Genomic DNA, 19,861 nt, shown 5'->3' with positions numbered 1-19,861 from the left:
CTTTTATCGGAGAAAATTTTAAGTTTCTTGGAAGAATGGGGTATTGAGAAGAAAATATTTTCCATTACTTTAGATAATGCATCTAATAATGATAATTGTCAAGATTTCATAAAGAAAAAGCTTAATGAGAGGGGTTTATTGTTATGTGATGGTATCTTTTTCCATGTGCGTTGTGGTGCTCATATATTATATATTGAATCTTATTGTTTAAGAAGGATTGAAAATAATAGGTGACTCGGTGATTAAGATTCGAGAAACTATGAAATATCTTAAAGGATTAGAGAGTAGAATGTTCAGATTTGATGAATGTGTCAAGATAGTTGGTATGAAGAGAACAAAGGGTTTACGTTTAGATGTGTGTACAAGATGGAATGCAACATATGACATGATTAACAATGTTATGAGATATCGTTTTGTGTTGAACCGTTTAGCAGAGGAAGATGCTAATTTCAAGCATTGTTCACCAAAGGATGAATGGAATAGAGTTGAAAGGATAACTCGGTTTTTGAAACCTTTCAATGACATTACAACTCTATTTTCTAGAACTGATTATCCTACCGCAAATCTATACTTTCAAGGAATGTCTCAAATTGAATTGCTCTTACTTGAAGAAATGGAGAGCCAAGATTCATTTATCTAATATGGCAGAACAAATGAAATGTAAATTTGACAAATATTGGGATTGTTATAGTGTGGTACTAGCTTGTGCCATTGTTCTTGATCCAAGGTATAAGTTGGATTATGTGGACTTTATTTTGAAGAAAATAGAGCCAATTGAGCACATTGCTGAAATGAAGGTAGAGAGCATTGAGACTACATTGTATAAGCTTTTTTCAGAATATGAATGCCCCAAGCCTATGGCCACTACAAATGTTTCATCTTGTGTTGGGAGTTCTAGTCATACTAGCGGTGCTGTGGATGATCCTGATGATGATGAAGATAAGGAAGATGATGTAAGTGAATTGCATTTTGTTGGGTATATGTTGTGCTATGTTTTCTTAATAATAAAGATTGTAATATTGTGTGGTATCATTTTTCATTGCAATTTCTTTTAATGATTAGGAATTTGATCATTATGAAAGCGGTCGTGGTGCCAAAAAAAAAAAAAAAAAATCTCATTTGGACTTGTATTTAGAAGAGTGTAGACTTAACAAAAAGCAAAATTCAAAGTTGGAAGTTCTCTCTTGGTGGATTGAGCATTACAATCAATTTCTAGAGCTCTCTTTAATGGCACAAGATCTCATGAGCATTCTGATAACCACTGTTGCTTCTGAATCAAGTTTTAGCACTAGAAAAGAAATTCTTACTCCGTATCGATCATGTCTTTTACCTGAGAATGTGGAAGCTACGTTTTATAGTAAAAGTTGGCTATATAGATTTGAAGGTAATTTAATTTTTTTATAGTCATAATTATACAATTTTAATTCTTTATTGGTTTGCTTTCATGATAAGTTATATTAAAATATTGTATTGTAGATGAAAATGCTGATGAAATTGGCCAACTTGAACTTCAATTTGCAAGTATGAATATTTGCAGTGCTGAATTTGCTACCAACGTTGAGTAGATTGAGATTGAGGTGTAATTCTTATAAAATATTTACTTATTCTTCTTTACTTAATATGTTATGTTTATTTTTAAATATTTTTTAATTTATTTTATCTTTCTAAGTAATTAACTTTACTATTATTTTAAATGCAGCAGGAACATGTACACTTAAGAAGACCGATAACTTGCTACTTTGCTGGCTTACTTGTTTTGTTTATTTTAAGATTTATCTCTTTTTGAAGATGTAAACTTGTAATTATATGTATTTTGACAGTGAACTATTAACATTGAAGACTTTTTCCATCATGAATTTATGACTATAAATAATTTTTGTCATGCTCAAAACTGTCAAAATTAGAAGGATATTAACAAGTGGCATTAAGTGAAATTCATTTGTTTAATTGATTTTATTCATTCTCTCTAAATAGGTTGTCATTGATTTGTTTTTGTAATTGAAAAAAAAAAAAAAAAACTTGTTTGAAAAATACAGGTGACCCGACCTGCAATTCGATTGACCCATTTAAAAATGACCTATTTGGACCCGTGACTTGCAAACCCAATTGACCTGACCCGACTCGACCCATTTTGCCACGTCTAGGTTGGAATACCGTCGGACATGCAACTTGATGCTATGCTATTCCTAATTAAAGATTCATCCAAAATGAGAGTATTTTTTGGTGTGCCAACTAGTGAGTTACGCCGACAAATATTATTAAAGGTGATATGTGCTATGGAACCTTACAGGATGGATAATTGTCAATTGACTTTGGGTACAGGGCTAATAGATGAAGTGGTGTGTAAAGTGACGTGTAGTAGTAGTTAAAGTTGCATAATACTAAACAAATGCAACTTAACATTTTGCTGACTTTTGATGGACTAAATATAGTATATTATGAAATTAGCAATATTTGATAACATTGTACTTTGGTTAAGACAGTAGAAGATAATGTAATATTTTGACTTGCACTATGCTATGGATAAATATAATTAATATCATTTGATGTTCAACATGACTGCTTTGGCTACTTAGTGGAAGAATGTATATATATAGTTTGTTGATAAATATATTTTGAAATAGGTGAAGATTGTATAAATATTTGTTGAATAATGTGTTTTGTTGCCCTGATGAAGAAAATCTAAATATTTGTTAAACAGTGTGTTCTGGTGCCCAGGTGAAGAATGTATTAAAACTTAGTTAGTTAGTTAGTTTTTTTTTTTGAGAAACGTATTAAAACCTAGTTGAATAATGTTTTGTTGCTCAAGTAAAGAATATATTAAAATCTAGTTGAATAGTATTTTATTGCCCAAGTAAAGAATGTATTAAAATATAGTTGAATAGTGTTTTTTTGCCCACATTTTTAAAATATAGTATATGTTCCTAAAAATAAAAGTATTATTGTAAGGACCAAAAAGTTTGTGGCTCAAGCCCACTTAGAGTAATGGGTTGTATCCTTCAAACTTGGCCAAAACCAATGAAATTTGTTAGAGATGGGAAAGAACAACAGCAATGAGCTCTGTCCGAGGACAATTATAAGGGAGAATTAGATTTGTATTAAAAAAGAAATGAGCATTACACTTTACACAAAGGCTCCCAAGGAGGCAGGATTCATGTAGAAAATGATACTATTCCCTTTTCTTCTCCAATGCACCCCTTTCTATCTCTTTTTCTCTCTCTTCCCTTCGATCCAGTTTTCAATACTCTTTCCTTTCATTATATAGCTCTCTTCCATCACATCTTCACCATCCATTTCTACCCTACTCTCCTTCTTTTCTGACACTTGTTACCTTTCACATTTGAAGAAGGTGGTGGTAGGAATTTGGTTAGCCGTGGCCTACACTGTTCAGGTCACTTCTTCATTAATGCGGCTGATAAAGCTGTTGCCTTTCAATTAATGTGGATGCAACAGGCTACACCAAGCCTAAAGCTTTCCTACTACCCACTGTCTTCCACCCTTTTCTGATCCTGACTTCCCCTCAAAATGCCTTTGAGTACCGTGATTCGTTTCTTCCCCTCCTCGGGCGGCTTCTTTCCTTGGGCCCATGGCTTACTACACCTTTGCGTCATTACTACGTCCCTTCAACTTCCTCCTCGGTCCTCGGGCCAATTTCGCAACCCTTTAGCTTCATCCTCGGTCCTCGGGCACCCACAATTATAATATGGTATATATATTAGATTATATTCTATATAATAATAAAGAAAAATAATATAAATTTATATTCTTGATGTGTTATTTTTTATATTATTTAATGCATACAAATAAATTATTTCTTACATATTATGTAACATGGGCATAAGAGTCAATTTATATAAACTACATTTTCTATTTTCTTACTTTTCTCTTCAACTAAATAGAAGAGTTTTCCACCCTCTGACTTTTCTACCCCTCCAACCAAAACACACACGAGAGAAAATTAAATCTTTTTTGTCCTCTCATTTTTCCATCGTCCCACTAATTTTATATCCTCCCACTTTTTCACTCCTCTAACCAAACAGACCCTAACAAGGAGAGAAACAACAAGAGTTGAAGATTTTTCCCAATGGTAAACTATAATCTATAGCGTATACTGAAAACACAAATACCAATAATTGACTACCATTTTCAACAACATCTCAAACTATAAAAGAAAAAAGTAAGACATATTCAATAGAAGAAGAAAAAGAAACAAATAGTTATAAAATTTTCAATAGGAAGTATATAAAATTTTAGATTAAAAATCAGAATGAAAAAAAAAACACAAATACCAATAATTGACTACCATTTTCAGCAACATCTCATACTATAAAAGAAAAAATTAAGACATATTCAATAGAAGAAGAAGAAGAAAAAGAAACAAAAAGTTCTAAAATTTTCAATAGGAAGCATATATAATTTTAGAGGAAAAATCAAAATGTAAAAAAAATAGAATGTCGTCGACAGCAGGGTTCGAACCTGCGCGGGCGAAGCCCAACAGATTTCAAGTCTGTCTCCTTAACCACTCGGACATATCGACCCTTGATGATATCCAAAAAGTAAAAACATCTAATAACTATTTCAGATTTAGTTAAAAAAGAAGAAGAGTATTTCAAAGATCGGGGCAAGCGGACTATACCCGAATTCGTGTCGAATCGCTCTGATTCACAGATGATATCGCAGTCACTCCGCCGCCAACAAGTGTCCTCCTAGGTCGGTCGAGTGCCATTTCTAAAACACCAACTCCTCTTCTTCCTTTTCAACTCTTCTAGAAGAAGAAGAAAAAAAAAAAAAAAAAAAAAACCATTCGAACTGAAGGACCTCGATCTCACCAAGCCTAAGAAACTTTTACAGGTACGCCAAACCGCTCTCCCTGTAATTTCGATACCTATAAAATTTAATTTTCCGATTCAAATTATCAGAAGCTAGTAAGTTGTTTGTGAAATTATTGATCATAGCCTGAATTTGAAGTATATACCATTTGGTAAATTTTGTCGATAATTTTTTCTTTACTCTGTCGGTGTTTGATTTCATGTTTTGCAATATATGCAGGTGGAACTTGTTTGTTTGGTGTTTGATTGTTAGAATTTTTTGCTGATTAACAATGGAGGTTAGTATTAGATTCACCAAATTTATAGCTTTATAGTCTGTAGTTAGTTTCCATTTAGGGTTGAGCGTTGTGTTTTAATCTGTTGGTGTTATTGTTTGTTGCGATTAGAAACGCGGAGATGATGTTGGATTTATAGATGTGAACAAGACAATGGATACATTGGAGCCTGAGAAGGCGAGCTTCGGAGGATTGATTGTTCCTGGGAAGGATAGACTGGTGTATAGAGCTCCGGAGAGGAAATCAATTTTAGGTGAGCTTAATTTCTAACTGTGCTATAATAATGTTCTATGCAATGGCAGTTCTTATTTATGAGTATGTGAATAATTTAAATTTACGACCTGACAGGCCTAGATGTCCTTGCGATTGCAAAACGAGCTGAGTCTAAGGTTGAAGGTGGATTCAAGGCCCCAAGAGAAAAAGTTACTTCTGTTATTTCGTCTATAGAGGAGGAAGAGAATTCTGAATCCTCTGGATTAGATGAAGTAGGAAGTAATGCAAATAGTGTTACACGCAATCATACTAGTAGGCGTTATCGTGAAACAACAGGTAACTTTTTATTTTATTTTTTGGTATTGTTTCAAATAGCTAATTGCATTCAAGGATTCCAATATGTTCACCATTTTGCTAAAGAAAAGCCATTTCCTAGTTTGTCTCTTACTCATTTATTTAAAGGCATTGCCTTTTATAGGTTGGGCAAATTCTTTAATGACATGCGGTACCTTTCCATAGAAACTTTATTGTCATTTTTTTTCCAATCACACCCCACTGGTCCCAGAACTCCATCCATTGTATACCCAACACCAAATCTGATCCCTTGAGTGGTAAGGAATGCAGAGTAGAGGAAAATGTAAATCCTTGGATTGTAATGGAAACTTGCTCATACATCTCTTGATAGACTAGGCTTTCTCCGTTCACTACCCCTACCCTGAACTCAGTAATAGGTGTGACAGCCAAGTGAAGTGATCAGGCAAGTTTCCAGTGCACAAAATTGTGAGCTGAACCACTGTCAAGGAGAACCACCTGCTCTCTTCTCCCAATCTTAGCCTTGACCCACATGGTTTGGGGTCCTGAGCAGCCTGCAATTGCATGAAGAGATATTAGCAGAGCTTCATCCTTGTGGTTGTCGTATACCTCTGAAACTTCTATCTTTTGGTTATAGCCACCGTCTTCTAAGAATTCTTAGTGGACAAGCTTTAATGAGAAAGGCTAGTGAAGTTGCGCAGCGATGTCCCAGTGTGAACTTCTCATTGCAACTGATGCATAGGCCCGTCTCCCTCTGCCTTTGCATTTCCCCCCAAGGAATTTTTTTGGTACTTCTAGTTCTAGTTGTTTGACTTGTTGGTCCAGTTGTGTTGGTTGGATTGGCACTTTGTACTGACAAGGCTGCTGCGTTTATTTGTGGCTTGTCTGCCTTGTTTTGTTGTCGTTGTCTATCCACACTCTCGTGCTTGATTCTAGCGAACTCAATAGCCTCTGTGAGTGTCTTGGGTTAGAACATCCGAATTTCTGAAGCAATGTCTTTCTTCAGTCCACCCATGAATGCTCCCACCGATGCCTTTTGAGGCCATCAACCCGATTAGCAAGTCTCTCAAACTCCTACTGGTCCCTAAGTGTCCCACTTTGACATGTTTGAGATAAAGCCTTGTCAAAATCCTCCACCTTAGTTGGCCCAAATTGGACCAGCAGCTCCCTTTTAAATTTTCCCTTTTAAATTTTGCTCAGGTGACTTTGATCTTCTCCTCGCAATACACATTCTTTATCCATTGCCACCATTGGTTTGTTTCCCCTTCCAAATGAAAAGTAGCCAAAATGACTTTACGATCTTCTGGCGTTCCTTGGTAGTCAAAATATTGCATCGCGTGATCAAGCCATACTGTTGGATCATCGCCTTAGTATCAAGGAAAATCTAGCTTAGTTGGATGAGGATGATCTTGTCTCGCAACTTTGGATCTGGCCAATGGAGAGTGTATCTCCCCACTCTGCGATGAAGACCCATGCTCCTTTGGTTTCTGGGGTGAATGAGAGGCTGATTTGTCCTAAGATTGATAAAATAGTTCCTTAATTTCACGCATGGATGAGCCAAGAGGTTGAGACTCAATTGTCATATTCTGCACACTTTCTTTCAGCTCTTGCATTTCTGCCTCTAATTTTTCAATACGATCCTTGTTGGTGGCCATGCACTAATACCAAGTTGATAGGAACATAGATGGAATTTGATAAAAAACTTCCTTTGGGTGGAATACTAACTTTTTTTTTTCATAGGTAATCAGAAACTATTATTAATGATTAAATAATGAAAAGTACAAGATGTTCATGATGATGAACAACAAGAAATAAAAGAACAAACAGCACAACAAAAAGAGGATAGTTAGGAAACTAAGCTAAGGGAAGACATAAACTCAGAGAGAGAAGAACAATCAGTAAAACCCCAACAACGAGACCACTCCAAAAGACTACGTTGGCATAAAACCTTTAACTCATCCAACGTTTTCTCATTGTCCTCAAAAGATTGACGATTTCGTTCCAACCACACAATTCACATTAAGCACCCTGGAATCAAATTCCAAATGTTCGAATTATGCTTCCCAAGCCACTGATGCCAACAAGATAACAAACCCGCCACTGATCCTGGCATAACCCAATGAATACCAAAAGCCTGAAGCATAAAAGTCCATAGGGAATGAGTAACAGGACAATGAAGAAGAAGGTGGTCTACCGACTCCCCATCACAACAACACATACAACACCAATTAGCCAAAGGGCGACCCTTAAGCATTAGATTATCCAAGGTGAGGATCCGACCATGTGTAGTAGTCCACAAAAAGAATGCCATGCGCTTAGGAGTCTTTGGTTTCCAAACACCCTTCCAAGGAAACAAAGAATTCGAAGCACACCGAATCGCATGGTAGTAAGATTGGGTGTCAAACTTACCATCACCTTTTAGCCGCTAGCAAAGAGTATCTCTACTATCACCTCGAGGAATACGAGTTTGGATAAGCTGAAGTAGAGGATAAGATGCAGCCAACTCCCAATCTTCAAAAGCTCTATAAAACCTTAAATTCCACACTCTAACAGTACCCCCTTTTGGAATCCACAAAACCTCAGAGATACAAGCACCCTTGACTGCTGAACACACATAGAGCTCAGGATAGAGATCTTTTAGAGTATTATCACCAATCCACCTATCATGCCAAAAGTGGATACGAGTGCCTTCACCCACTACAAAAGATAGGTGCTTAGAAAATCTCTCCCACCCTTCATTAATGCTTCTCCATAGGCCACATCCATGAGTCCTCCTGCAGACTTTAGTACTCCACCCCCCTTGACCCTCACCATTTTTTGTGGAGATAACTCTCCGCCAGAGATGGGTAACTTCATGATCGTATCTCCATAGCCATTTCCCTAATAAAGCTTGATTAAATGACACCACACTTCTTATCCCCAAACCACCCATCTCAATGGGTAAACACACCTTTTCCCAAGCCACCAAAGGATATTCCTTAGAAGACCCCCACAGAAAATTCCTCTGAATACTTTCCAATCTAGCAGCCACAACTTTAGGAATAGTAAAAAGAGATAAAAAGTATGTTGGGAGACTTGAGAGAGTACTCTTAAGTAACATGAGCCTACCACCCTTAGATAAATAGAGACGCTTCCACCTAGATAGTTTCTTCTCCATTTTCTCCAAAATAGGATTCCAAATCGAAGTTGTCTTAAATGAAGTACCCAACGGCATCACCAACTATTTCATAGGCAAACTACCCACTCTACATTGAAGAATATTAGCCAGTGCATCTAGATTACTCACCTCCCCAACAGGGACAATCTCACTTTTCCCAACATTGACCTTCAATTCCGTAAAAGCCTGAAAACAAGACAACACCAACCTTATGGATAGCAACTGTTCCCTAGAGGCATCACAAAATAAGATAGTGTCATCAGCAAATAACAGATGAGAAATACACACACCAACAGAGTTCACAGCTCCCACATGAAAACCCCGAATAAGATTACACTCCTTTGTCTTCTTCAAGAGTCTACTTAAAACCTCCATTATAAAGAGAAACAAAAGCGGGGATAGTGGATCCCCTTGTCTCAACCCACGAGAGCTTCCAAAAAACCTTCAGGGGATCCATTTACAAGGACTGAAAAATGGATAGAAGTAACACAAGCCTTAATCCACTCACTCCATTTCAACCCAAAACCCATCCGGCCTAACAAGTAAAACAAAGCCTCCCAGTTCACATGGTCATAAGCTTTTTCAATATCAAGCTTGCAAACCACACCTGGTATTCTGCTCTTCAACTTGCTATCCAGGCATTCATTTGCAATAAGCACTGAGTCCAGAATTTGCCTTCTGCCAACAAATGAATTTTGAGTCTCAGAGATGAGATTATCCAAAACCATCCTCAACTTATTAGCCAACACCTTGGATAGCAGCTTGTACACACTACCCACCAAACTGATGGGGCAAAAGTCCTTAATGTTAACGGCATTACACTTCTTAGGAATTAAAGTGAGAAACGAAGCATTCATAGACTGTTCAAACACAGAGTGCCGATGAAAGTAAACAAAAAAATCCATGACATCCTTTTCCACAACACTCCAACATTTATGAAAAAAAGCCACGGTGAAACCATTAGGACCAAGGGCTTTATCACCTTCCATCTCCCTTAATACCTGGATGACTTCCTCCTTCGTGAACTCCTTCTCTAAAGATAACCGCTCACCCTCTTCAATACAAGCAAAAGCTAACCCATCCATAGTAGGAAGCCCCACCTCAGTTTCCTTATACAACCCTTGATAAAGGAGAACTAACTGAGAGCGTACATCAGACTCATCCTCATAAAGAACACCGTCCACCTCAGTGCAATAGTAAATTCATCAATATCTGGCCTAATGCCATCAACATTTACTTACCACAATCTCCTAGTTGGAGATTTATTCAGCAACTATTCAAACATTCAAATAGAGATAAGATAGCTAGATAAATAAGACTACTCAAATAAAGATAAGATATCTGGTAGAAATGATAAGAAGAAACAACAAGGACTCCTAAAGGTTGGGCAGTAGTTTATGTCCAGCAGGATTCTCTTGAGGTTATCTAGATCTCCTATGTGGCACCCCATTAGTATGTGCTTGGGTATTTTCAAATTTATGATGAAGTTCACTTCAAAAGAGAATCATATGATTGGTTTACATTTGATAGTTTTCTTTGGAAAGTAATATCAAGGTTTTGTATCAAATCCTTCCTTAATCTTTGTAGGCACATACACCTTTCTGGTTCTATTTTCAATTTGTTCATCAAGTGTTCACAACTTTCATTTTGGTCATTATAGTTTTAAACTTCTTGTCGTTTTGGTCCCTGTCGCCATATCACTTACAGAAAATGCCTAATATTATAAACTTAACTATTGTTTGCCCCATAGGTGTTTTCCATTCGTGAAATGACAGTAGGGACCAAAATGATAGCAAGTTAAAAAATATAAGGACTAAATGAAAGTTGTGAAACTTGATGACCAAATTGAAAATCGGACCAAAATATTGGGATCAAAAAAGTTTTTTTGCCATCTTTGTATTGCCTTTGGAGTTTTGAATATGAATGTTGATTTCTTCTTTGCCCTCCTTCCCAAAAATGATAGTGACTGATGTCAAGGTTTCTAGCATCATGATAAGTATGAAGATTGCATCTTTCTTTTAAACGTGTTTGATGTGCTTTTGATTTATCCTCACTGATGCATACATATTTCACTCGTTCATTTTCTATAGTGTGTACTCTTCTTTTTAGTTTTCATTTTCTATGTTTAGTAAGCCAAAAATTCTGCAATCCTTGTATTGTAGGAAGTATTGTGACTCAAGAAGAACAAGTCAATGATACATCTCGTACTCGTCACTCTAGTGAACATCCAGATGTAAGTCAATCTTATCTCTTTGTTATTCTTTTTGCCGCTCTATTGCTACTATTGTTTTTACTGTTGTTATTATTAATGGACAACATCTGGATGTGGGACATGACCCTTGAATACTTGGTTTTCCTAGCATTCTAATGACTGATTTTGGGAAAACATGGATATCATTTTGATTGCACTAGTTAAAAAAGAAAAAAAAGAAGAAGAATGATTGGCCTGTCTAAAAGTTGGAAAGGAGTGATAGCAAAGCAACTTAGGCAAGCTCAAGAAACCTTTTAGAACATATTGTGAAATATGGAAGTATTTGTCTCAAATTCTATTCTTAGAATCATTGGAACTTCTTAGCATCACAGCAAAATTGATACACCTCTTACATGATTCAAATTAACATCATCTTTGCCTCTTGATCCTGCAAGCCTTTGTGTATTTGTTTTTTGTCCTTTTGGAAGTCTTTGCAATTCTATGTAGTCAATTATGTACATTGGTTTCAAACTTTGGAATATGGAGCATTCACTATTTGGGGTTCATTGGGTCATGCCGCGTAGTGTCGTGGAACTTTTGGCATGTTGGTCAAACAAATTCAACAGACTCAGATCTAAAAGGTGCTTTGGAGAATGATCCCTCATTGTCTTATGTGGGTCATTTGGAGGGAAAGTAATACACGTACCTTTGACAAGAATGAAAGATCGATTCATGAGTTGCAACTTCTCTTTTTTCAACTTTGTTTGATTGGGCAAATGCTACAGGTGTTTTTACTTTTATTTCTTTATTTGATATGCTCGATTTTTGTTCTTTCATAGTTACTTAGTTTTTTTTCCCCTGCTGCTTGTAGCACATGGCCTGTGTGATTTTTTTCCCTCTGTATTTTTTCTTCTTCTTTCAATGAAGTTATTAATATAAAATAATTAAAAAAAAAAAAAAAAATTATGTACATTGGTTTCAACAGCATTGTTTACTTGAATAGCTGGGGGTTTTGATGGTTCTTAACCTGGTGTAAGAGTAATATGGCTATTTCGAGTGTTTCTTTGTAAGGGTCTTTAAAAAATGAACTGCTGTTATCAATGTACTTGCTTTAGTGGCTCACTTGGTTTATCTAATAAGATAATAGATGTAGTTATTGATATTCAAGTGGAAACTGGATATGCTTGTACTTTGGTTAATCTGATTACATCTTGATGCTATAACCATCGAACAGGTTCACCTAGTTGTTCACTTTGGTTATATTATTTGTGCTCCTAGTACATTTGATGATGTGAAATATTACTGATATTCTGCTGACTTGTCCAATTCAAGGTTCCAGATACACCCTCAAGAAGTTACCATAGCGTTCGGTCTAGGAGTCCTAGGTATGATAGGGATGACCGAAGTAGTGAAAGAAGAGATGTGAAGGATGACACTAGAAGTGAAAGCAGAAGGGTGAGACATAGACACAGTGATGATAGTAAAGACAATTATTATAGAAGAGAAGCACGTGGTCGATATGATCAAGACTATGATGGGGAATATGGAAGAAAGCGAAGTAGATATGAAGGTTCAAGGAGGACACCTGGTATGTAATACTTCTGTCTAAATTTGTTTCTTAAAGTTTACATTCTTCCAAGTATAGAAAACTGGAAGAGGGATGTGGTGCAGTTTGGTGTATTGTTTTTTGGAGGAATGTAAACTGATTTTTTATGGGCAAAGTTTGGCTATAACTCCACCCAATATTGGATGTAAATTTTGACAAATTCACTATTAGATTACATTTTCTTCTTATATCCTCAATGCTTGCAAAATTTGTAGAAGATCAAAGATTAATAGCTATGTGACCTATGTCATCAATCAAATATTTAAATTTCAAGTTTTTGTAATCTAAAATTATGCATAAAAAATGAGTTTATGGATCGAATAATAAATGACATACAATTAGCATGAAATTTGATGTGTGTTAAAAACATGCAATCCAACAGTTAGATTTTCAAAATATGCAACTGTGTTAATTTTTTTTAATGGGAGTTGTAGCCATTGGCTACAAACTAGCTTGTATTAGAACTTTGTCCCTTTTATTTTATTTTATGTCTTTGAATTTTAAATCTTAGGTGTTTTTTTTTTTTTTTTTTAAAATTTGGGACTAAGGATTTGTTCTTGTTCTTGTTCTTGTTTTTTAAATTTCATTTTGTGCACCTTTTATCTACCCCTGTACTAGGGCTTAGTCATTATCCAAAGATCCAAAATTGAGAGAAATTTAACAACTAATGCTTCCTAGCAATAGTACTATGTAGGAGGAGGAGAGGTCCCAGAAATTCCAGAAACTAACAACTAATCTGAGTATCTCCATTGCCGACCCCCAAAAATTTGGGACTAAGGCTTTTTTGTTGTTGACCTAAAAAGTTCTGGATATACACATTTGCAGATAAAAAGAAAAATTAAATAAAGAATGTTGTTAGTTGTTAGTGTTAGTTCATTGATGAAATTCTGCTGTATATCTTTAAAAAGTAAGAATATTGCTCATATGACTTCTAAACTGTGCAAATCTTGCAGGCAGATCCGACTGGGATGATGGGAGATGGGAATGGGAAGATACACCACGCCGGGATAGTCACTCTCATACCAGTAGGCGTCATCAACCTTCACCATCCCCAATGTTTATTGGGACTTCACCTGATGCACGACTAGTTTCCCCATGGTTGGGTGGCCATACGCCTTCTTCTACTGGTATTTTAGTTAGATGTGGAATCTTCCCTTTGGAAGTCAAATTTTATTTTATTTTATTTCCAATGGAACTGGCTATCTGTTGCTGTTTATGTTGATTTGGGCGCATAACAATGACTCAAAATTTGTAATAAATACAGCTTCTGCTGCTTCTCCCTGGGACCATGTCTCTCCCTCTCCAGTTCCAATTCGTGCTTCTGGATCCTCCAATAGATCTTCAAACTCTAGACATGGTGGGAAGTCCCATCAACTTTCTTTTTCTAGGGAAAATTCAGAAGCATTTGAGGTATTATACTTGTGGTTAAGAATCTTTTTCCCCTTCTCTTTTTATTTTGAGGAAAGGGGGTCCTACATTTTAAACCTTGTTTCTAGAAAATAGGTTTCATCTTTTTCACATTGAATAATGGTGATGATTGTGGATCCTTTCTTGGTTAATTCACATGCTATTTAGTTGATCTAATAGATTTTTCATTAATTACATCATGTGTGCAGGGCGGAGACTCAGATAAAACTGATTTGTCTGAAGAACACAAGTATGAGATTACTGAAAGTATGCGCCTAGAGATGGAATACAATTCTGACCGTGCATGGTAATTCAATTAATGGGCTAGTTATTCTTCTTTGATAAGATTTGACTTCAATGTATTTTCTGCACAAGGATTACCACATGAAGTTGTTAATCCCCGTAAAAGAATATTAGCTAAACAACATGAATCTGTGAACATCATTTGGCTGACTTTTTTTTCTAAATTTGCACTTCATCTATTCAATTTCTGGAATCTTCAACCAAGCAGTAATAGATGGTAGAATTTAATTTGGTTTGTTCAAACTGGTTCTAACTCTTCTAATTTGATGATTTTGATCCTAAATTCACAATCCTTTAAAATGGCTCCTCTTATGATTTGTCATAGCAAAAAAAGAAAGCTCCATTAGAAATCAGACTATAGTTCTTATCCCAAAAAAAGAAGGAATTAGACTTTAGTTGTGGAAGACTTCCTCTTGGATTTCTTTTTATAAATTTTACTAGTGCCACTTAGTTGTCAATTTATTTTGACTAATACAAATTTTATTTTATAGGTATGACAGAGAAGAAGGTAATACAATGTTTGATGCAGACAGCTCGTCATTTTATTTTGGAGATGATTCTTCTTTCCAGAAGAAAGAAGCAGAATTGGCCAAAAGACTGGTATGTTAAACTGTCAAATGACTTTTTGGAAATATGTTTGAAACATTTCTCATTGGCGCATAAGTATTATACACCATTATTACATTAATAGGTGCATGCATTTGTCTCTTTTATAGTTTTATCTTTCTGAAATATGCATGTCATGTTGAGTTCCTTAAAAATTTTGAGAGCTGTTTTAAGATGGTAGTGCAGACTGATTAGTTAGTTAGATTATGCTGGCAATCCACATTCCTGTCACTCCTTTTAAGAATTGGAATCTCCAATTCAGGTGCGAAGAGATGGAACAAAGATGACACTTGCTCAGACCAAAAAGTTGTCTCAGCGCACTGCTGATAATGCTCAGTGGGAAGACCGCCAACTATTGAGATCTGGAGCTGTTAGAGGGACTGAGGTGCAGACCGAGTTTGATGATGAGGAAGAACGCAGAGTTATTCTTCTTGTACATGGTAATGAAACTTTATAATCTCAACTAATTGTGATGGGTTACATGTCACTTGCTGTGCATGCACATATGATGTCTGCCTCCTTCAGCTTATATTTCTCTATTTTTTCTTATTACAGATACAAAACCTCCTTTCCTAGATGGGAGAGTTGTTTTTACTAAACAAGCAGAGCCAATAATGCCAATAAAAGACCCAACATCAGATATGGCTATAATTTCACGCAAAGGATCTGCTCTGGTTAGAGAAATCCACGAGAAACAAAGTATGAATAAGTCACGTCAACGTTTTTGGGAGCTTGCAGGCTCAAAACTTGGTGATATTCTTGGTGTTGAAAAAACAGCAGAACAGGTATTGTACTTGCAAATGAAGATATGACTTTTACCATTTGTGTGTTTTCAACTCTCCCTTCCTTTCTGTCTTTTTTTAGGTGTGTTGGCTAAGCAGTAAGCACAGGTGAAACTTATGTATTTATCTTAATGCTAGGTTGATGCTGATACTGCTGATGTGGGTGAAGATGGTGAAGTTGATTTTAAGGAAGATGCAAAGTTTGCACAGCATTTGAAGAAGGGGGAAGCAGTAAGTGATTTTGCAAAGTCAAAAACCTTAGCACAGCAGCGACAGTATCTGCCAATATATTCAGTGCGAGATGATTTATTGCAGGTTTGCTGTTAGTCCTTTGATACGTGTTTGTTTACTTTTAATGACCGATATCTGCTTGCTTTCTCATAATTGAAGTTAGATAGCAACATCTGTTTTTGAAATTGGAGAATGAGCTTCTGTTTTTCAAAATCTAGGATTTGGTGCCAAGAGCCTTGTAGCTCATTTGACACCTTTTGATGTTTTCAATGAGATGTCCAGGGTTCAAATCCCCTCTCCTCCATTGTAACTACTGAATTATAATAAAACAAAATAAAAACTAGGATTTGGTGATTGCAAAATGATTGGTATATAATCTTATTCCCTAAGGCTTAAATGGTCAATTAGCACAAATTGGGAGGTGAAATATATGGCGTAAAGGAATTTCAGATTGACATGCTTGATGTCAAGTCATATGTCTGTAGTGCTGGTCTGATGCCGATGCTGCAGTCTGCACGTCTTATTACACCTCCTCCTCCCACAGGAATGGATGGATGATGAGGTTCTATATTCAAAACCCACTGGGTTTGTATAAATCAACAATCAGAAAAGAAAAAGAAAAATATGCTTCTTTCTTAATTAATTTTGTGCCATCCTTTGCTCAAAATTCAATTTATGAAGAGCATTTCAGTCCTTGAATTTTCTTTGGTTTACATTTGGCTATGCCCTTGAAAAATATATTAAACCTTGTCATGTGTCCTGATTCTGTTTGAATGTTTATTGGATAGGTAATACGTGAAAATCAGGTGGTGATTGTCGTTGGAGAGACTGGTTCGGGAAAGACGACTCAACTGACACAGGTTAGCTTTATAAGATTTATACACACACACAAACACACACACCTTGTCAACCGGAATCTGATGTGGATTTTGTTGATAGTATCTGCATGAAGATGGCTACACCACAAATGGTATAGTGGGATGCACCCAACCAAGGCGTGTTGCAGCTATGAGTGTTGCAAAAAGAGTTAGCGAAGAGATGGAGACTGAACTTGGTGACAAAATTGGTTATGCCATTCGTTTTGAGGATGTGACTGGGCCAAACACCATAATTAAGGTGAGATCCTTTGTTTTCTCTGAGAGGGAACTTGTTGAATTTCCTTATACACTTCTCATTTGGGCCGTTTATTATTGATGACCTTTTTAAAATAAGTAACCTCTTATTATTCCTGATGGTTTGTTGAAACTTGAAATAACTCTTCTGCTTCTACTTCTACTTCTTATTCTTATTCTTCTTTTCTTTTTTTCATTTAATATTTTTTAAAAGGGCATAAGTTTTATGTGAATAGAGATAAATGTGTTATTCCAATTTTACAGTACATGACGGATGGAGTACTCTTGCGTGAAACACTCAAAGATTCTGATCTTGAAAAATATCGGTATGGGAAGTTGTATTTTACTATTTTTTATTGTTCATCTTTACATGTATCTGTTCATTTACAATCATAACATAATTATCTAATGTCAAGGTTATAACTGTTGCAGTGTCATTGTGATGGATGAAGCCCATGAGAGGTCACTAAACACAGATGTGCTGTTTGGGATATTGAAAAAAGTGGTTGCTCAACGTCGTGATTTTAAGCTTATAGTGACATCTGCAACTTTGAATGCACAAAAATTTTCAAATTTCTTTGGAAGGTAACCTTGTCAATAACATGAAAACTCATCTATGTCATTGTATTCTCTGTCTACTTGTTCAACATTACTAATTTCCATATTTGTTGCAGTGTACCAATTTTCCACATCCCTGGTAGGACATTTCCTGTTAATACCCTGTACAGTAAAACTCCATGCGAAGATTATGTTGAAGGTGCAGTGAAGCAGGCCATGACCATCCACATCACAAGCCCTCCAGGTGACATTCTCATTTTCATGACTGGCCAAGATGAGATTGAGGCAGCCTGTCATGCCCTTGCAGAGCGTGTGGAACAGCTCATGTCCTCTGCAAAGAAAGCGGTTCCTAAACTCATGATACTCCCCATATATTCACAGCTGCCTGCTGACTTGCAAGCAAAGATATTCCAGAAAGCTGAAGAAGGGGCCCGGAAATGCATTGTGGCAACTAACATTGCTGAGACATCTTTAACCGTAGATGGAATTTTTTATGTCATTGACACAGGCTATGGTAAGATGAAAGTGTACAACCCTAGGATGGGTATGGATGCTCTCCAAGTATTCCCTGTCAGCCGTGCTGCTGCTGACCAACGTGCCGGACGTGCTGGTAGAACTGGGCCTGGGACATGTTATCGGCTATATACAGAGAGTGCATACCTAAATGAAATGTTGCCTAGTCCTGTGCCTGAGATCCAAAGGACCAACCTTGGCAATGTGGTTTTGTTGCTCAAATCTCTTAATGTTGAGAACTTGCTGGATTTTGATTTCATGGACCCACCTCCACAGGATAATATTCTTAATTCTATGTACCAGTTGTGGGTCTTAGGTGCTCTTAACAATGTTGGGAGCTTAACTGGTCTTGGCTGGAAAATGGTGGAGTTTCCATTGGACCCCCCACTTGCCAAGATGCTGTTGATGGGTGAACAGCTAGGATGCTTGGATGAGGTATTGACAATTGTTTCAATGCTTTCAGTACCATCAGTATTCTTCCGGCCTAAAGATAGGGCAGAGGAAAGTGATGCTGCACGTGAAAGATTCTTTGTGCCAGAATCTGACCACTTAACGCTTTATAATGTTTACAATCAATGGAAACAACACCAGTATCGTGGAGACTGGTGTAACGACAACTTTTTGCATGTTAAAGGGTTACGGAAGGCTAGAGAAGTGAGGTCCCAGTTGCTGGATATTCTCAAGACACTAAAAATCCCTTTGACATCTTGTTGGCCTGATTCAGACATCGTGAGGAAAGCCATCTGTTCTGCATATTTCCATAACGCAGCAAGATTAAAGGGTGTGGGGGAGTATGTCAATTGCAGGAATGGGATGCCTTGCCATTTACATCCGAGCAGTGCTCTCTATGGTATGGGTTGCACTCCAGAGTATGTGGTCTACCATGAGTTGATTTTGACAACCAAGGAGTATATGCAATGTGCTACAGCAGTTGAACCCCAGTGGCTGGCTGAGCTGGGACCGATGTTCTTTTCGGTCAAGGAGTCAGATACATCGATGTTAGAGCATAAAAAGAGGCAGAAGGAAGAAAAAACAGCCATGGAGGAGGAAATGGAGAATTTGAGGAAGGTGCAAGCAGAAGCTGAGAGAGATAGCAAGGAGAAGGAGCGGGAAAAGAGGCAAAAGGAGCAGCAACAAGTCTCGATGCCAGGTCTGCGGCAGGGCTCTTCTACCTATTTGAGGCCAAAGAAGTTTGGGTTGTAAGTGTAAATTATACTGTACGAAATAGTCACATGTTTCATGCGGTAGAATAGTGTTATTCTTGACATAAGAAAGAAATTGTTGTTCCCAATTGCAATGAAAATAAGTAAAAAAAAGGAAAAAAAAGGAAAAAAAAAAAAAAGAATGTTAATATTTTACCAATGCAAGTGTTCCAGTGAAAAATAAAGATACTGGCTTATTTAAATTAGCATAATTATGTCGCCAGTAATGTTTCTTAAGATGGTGAAACAGTTTTGGGATGTAAAACTGCTAAGAAGACATGGGTTCTTAGAATTTCTTAACATCCTAACCTGTCATATAGGAATACTTGCTGACAGGATTAGTTCTCGTGTTCTGGTTAATAGGGGCCAAAGTGGCCTAAAAGAACAAGTTGTTCGATTGAACAGGCAAAAAAGCTGGAAATAGAAAGTTTGCACTCCTTCAGCATGGAAATGATAGAATTTAGTCTTTTTCCCGTAGTTATATTGTTAAGCATAATTTCTGTCAACTTATATAAACCAGGACCAAATGATATGTGAGAGAGAGAGAGAGAGAGAGCACATATA

At 36.6% G+C, this 19,861-nt stretch overlaps 2 protein-coding genes and 1 non-coding gene across 3 annotated transcripts; 2 read left to right on the top strand and 1 right to left on the bottom strand.

Annotated features, from left to right (window-relative positions):
* Window positions 1–259: 259 nt before the first annotated feature.
* On the top strand, window positions 260–1,565 carry LOC126719718 (zinc finger BED domain-containing protein RICESLEEPER 2-like). Its single transcript, XM_050422245.1, has 4 exons — window positions 260–582; window positions 692–976; window positions 1,281–1,384; window positions 1,477–1,565. Exons 1-4 carry the CDS (start codon window positions 260–262, stop codon window positions 1,563–1,565), a joined length of 801 nt encoding a protein of 266 aa, XP_050278202.1.
* Window positions 1,566–4,455: 2,890 nt separating this feature from the next.
* On the bottom strand, window positions 4,456–4,537 carry TRNAS-UGA (transfer RNA serine (anticodon UGA)). The gene has a single exon. It is a non-coding gene; the product is annotated as a tRNA-Ser (tRNA).
* Window positions 4,538–4,604: 67 nt separating this feature from the next.
* LOC126718218 (pre-mRNA-splicing factor ATP-dependent RNA helicase DEAH7) lies at window positions 4,605–19,771 on the top strand. The gene is made up of 18 exons (XM_050420312.1): window positions 4,605–4,851; window positions 5,050–5,107; window positions 5,216–5,357; window positions 5,453–5,653; window positions 10,949–11,019; window positions 12,310–12,565; window positions 13,537–13,710; window positions 13,848–13,993; window positions 14,200–14,297; window positions 14,785–14,893; window positions 15,162–15,339; window positions 15,455–15,684; window positions 15,820–15,996; window positions 16,701–16,772; window positions 16,852–17,028; window positions 17,289–17,350; window positions 17,457–17,609; window positions 17,699–19,771. Exons 2-18 carry the CDS (start codon window positions 5,102–5,104, stop codon window positions 19,296–19,298), a joined length of 3,852 nt encoding a protein of 1,283 aa, XP_050276269.1. The 5' UTR covers window positions 4,605–4,851; window positions 5,050–5,101; the 3' UTR covers window positions 19,299–19,771.
* The last annotated feature ends 90 nt before the right edge of the window (window positions 19,772–19,861 follow it).

The sequence above is a fragment of the Quercus robur genome, chromosome 3, assembly GCF_932294415.1.
Source record: "Quercus robur chromosome 3, dhQueRobu3.1, whole genome shotgun sequence".
In the NCBI taxonomy this organism is placed as follows: Eukaryota; Viridiplantae; Streptophyta; class Magnoliopsida; order Fagales; family Fagaceae; genus Quercus; species Quercus robur.
The sequence above is the reverse complement of the archived record's forward strand: the minus strand, read 5'-3'. Positions and strand labels throughout refer to the sequence as shown.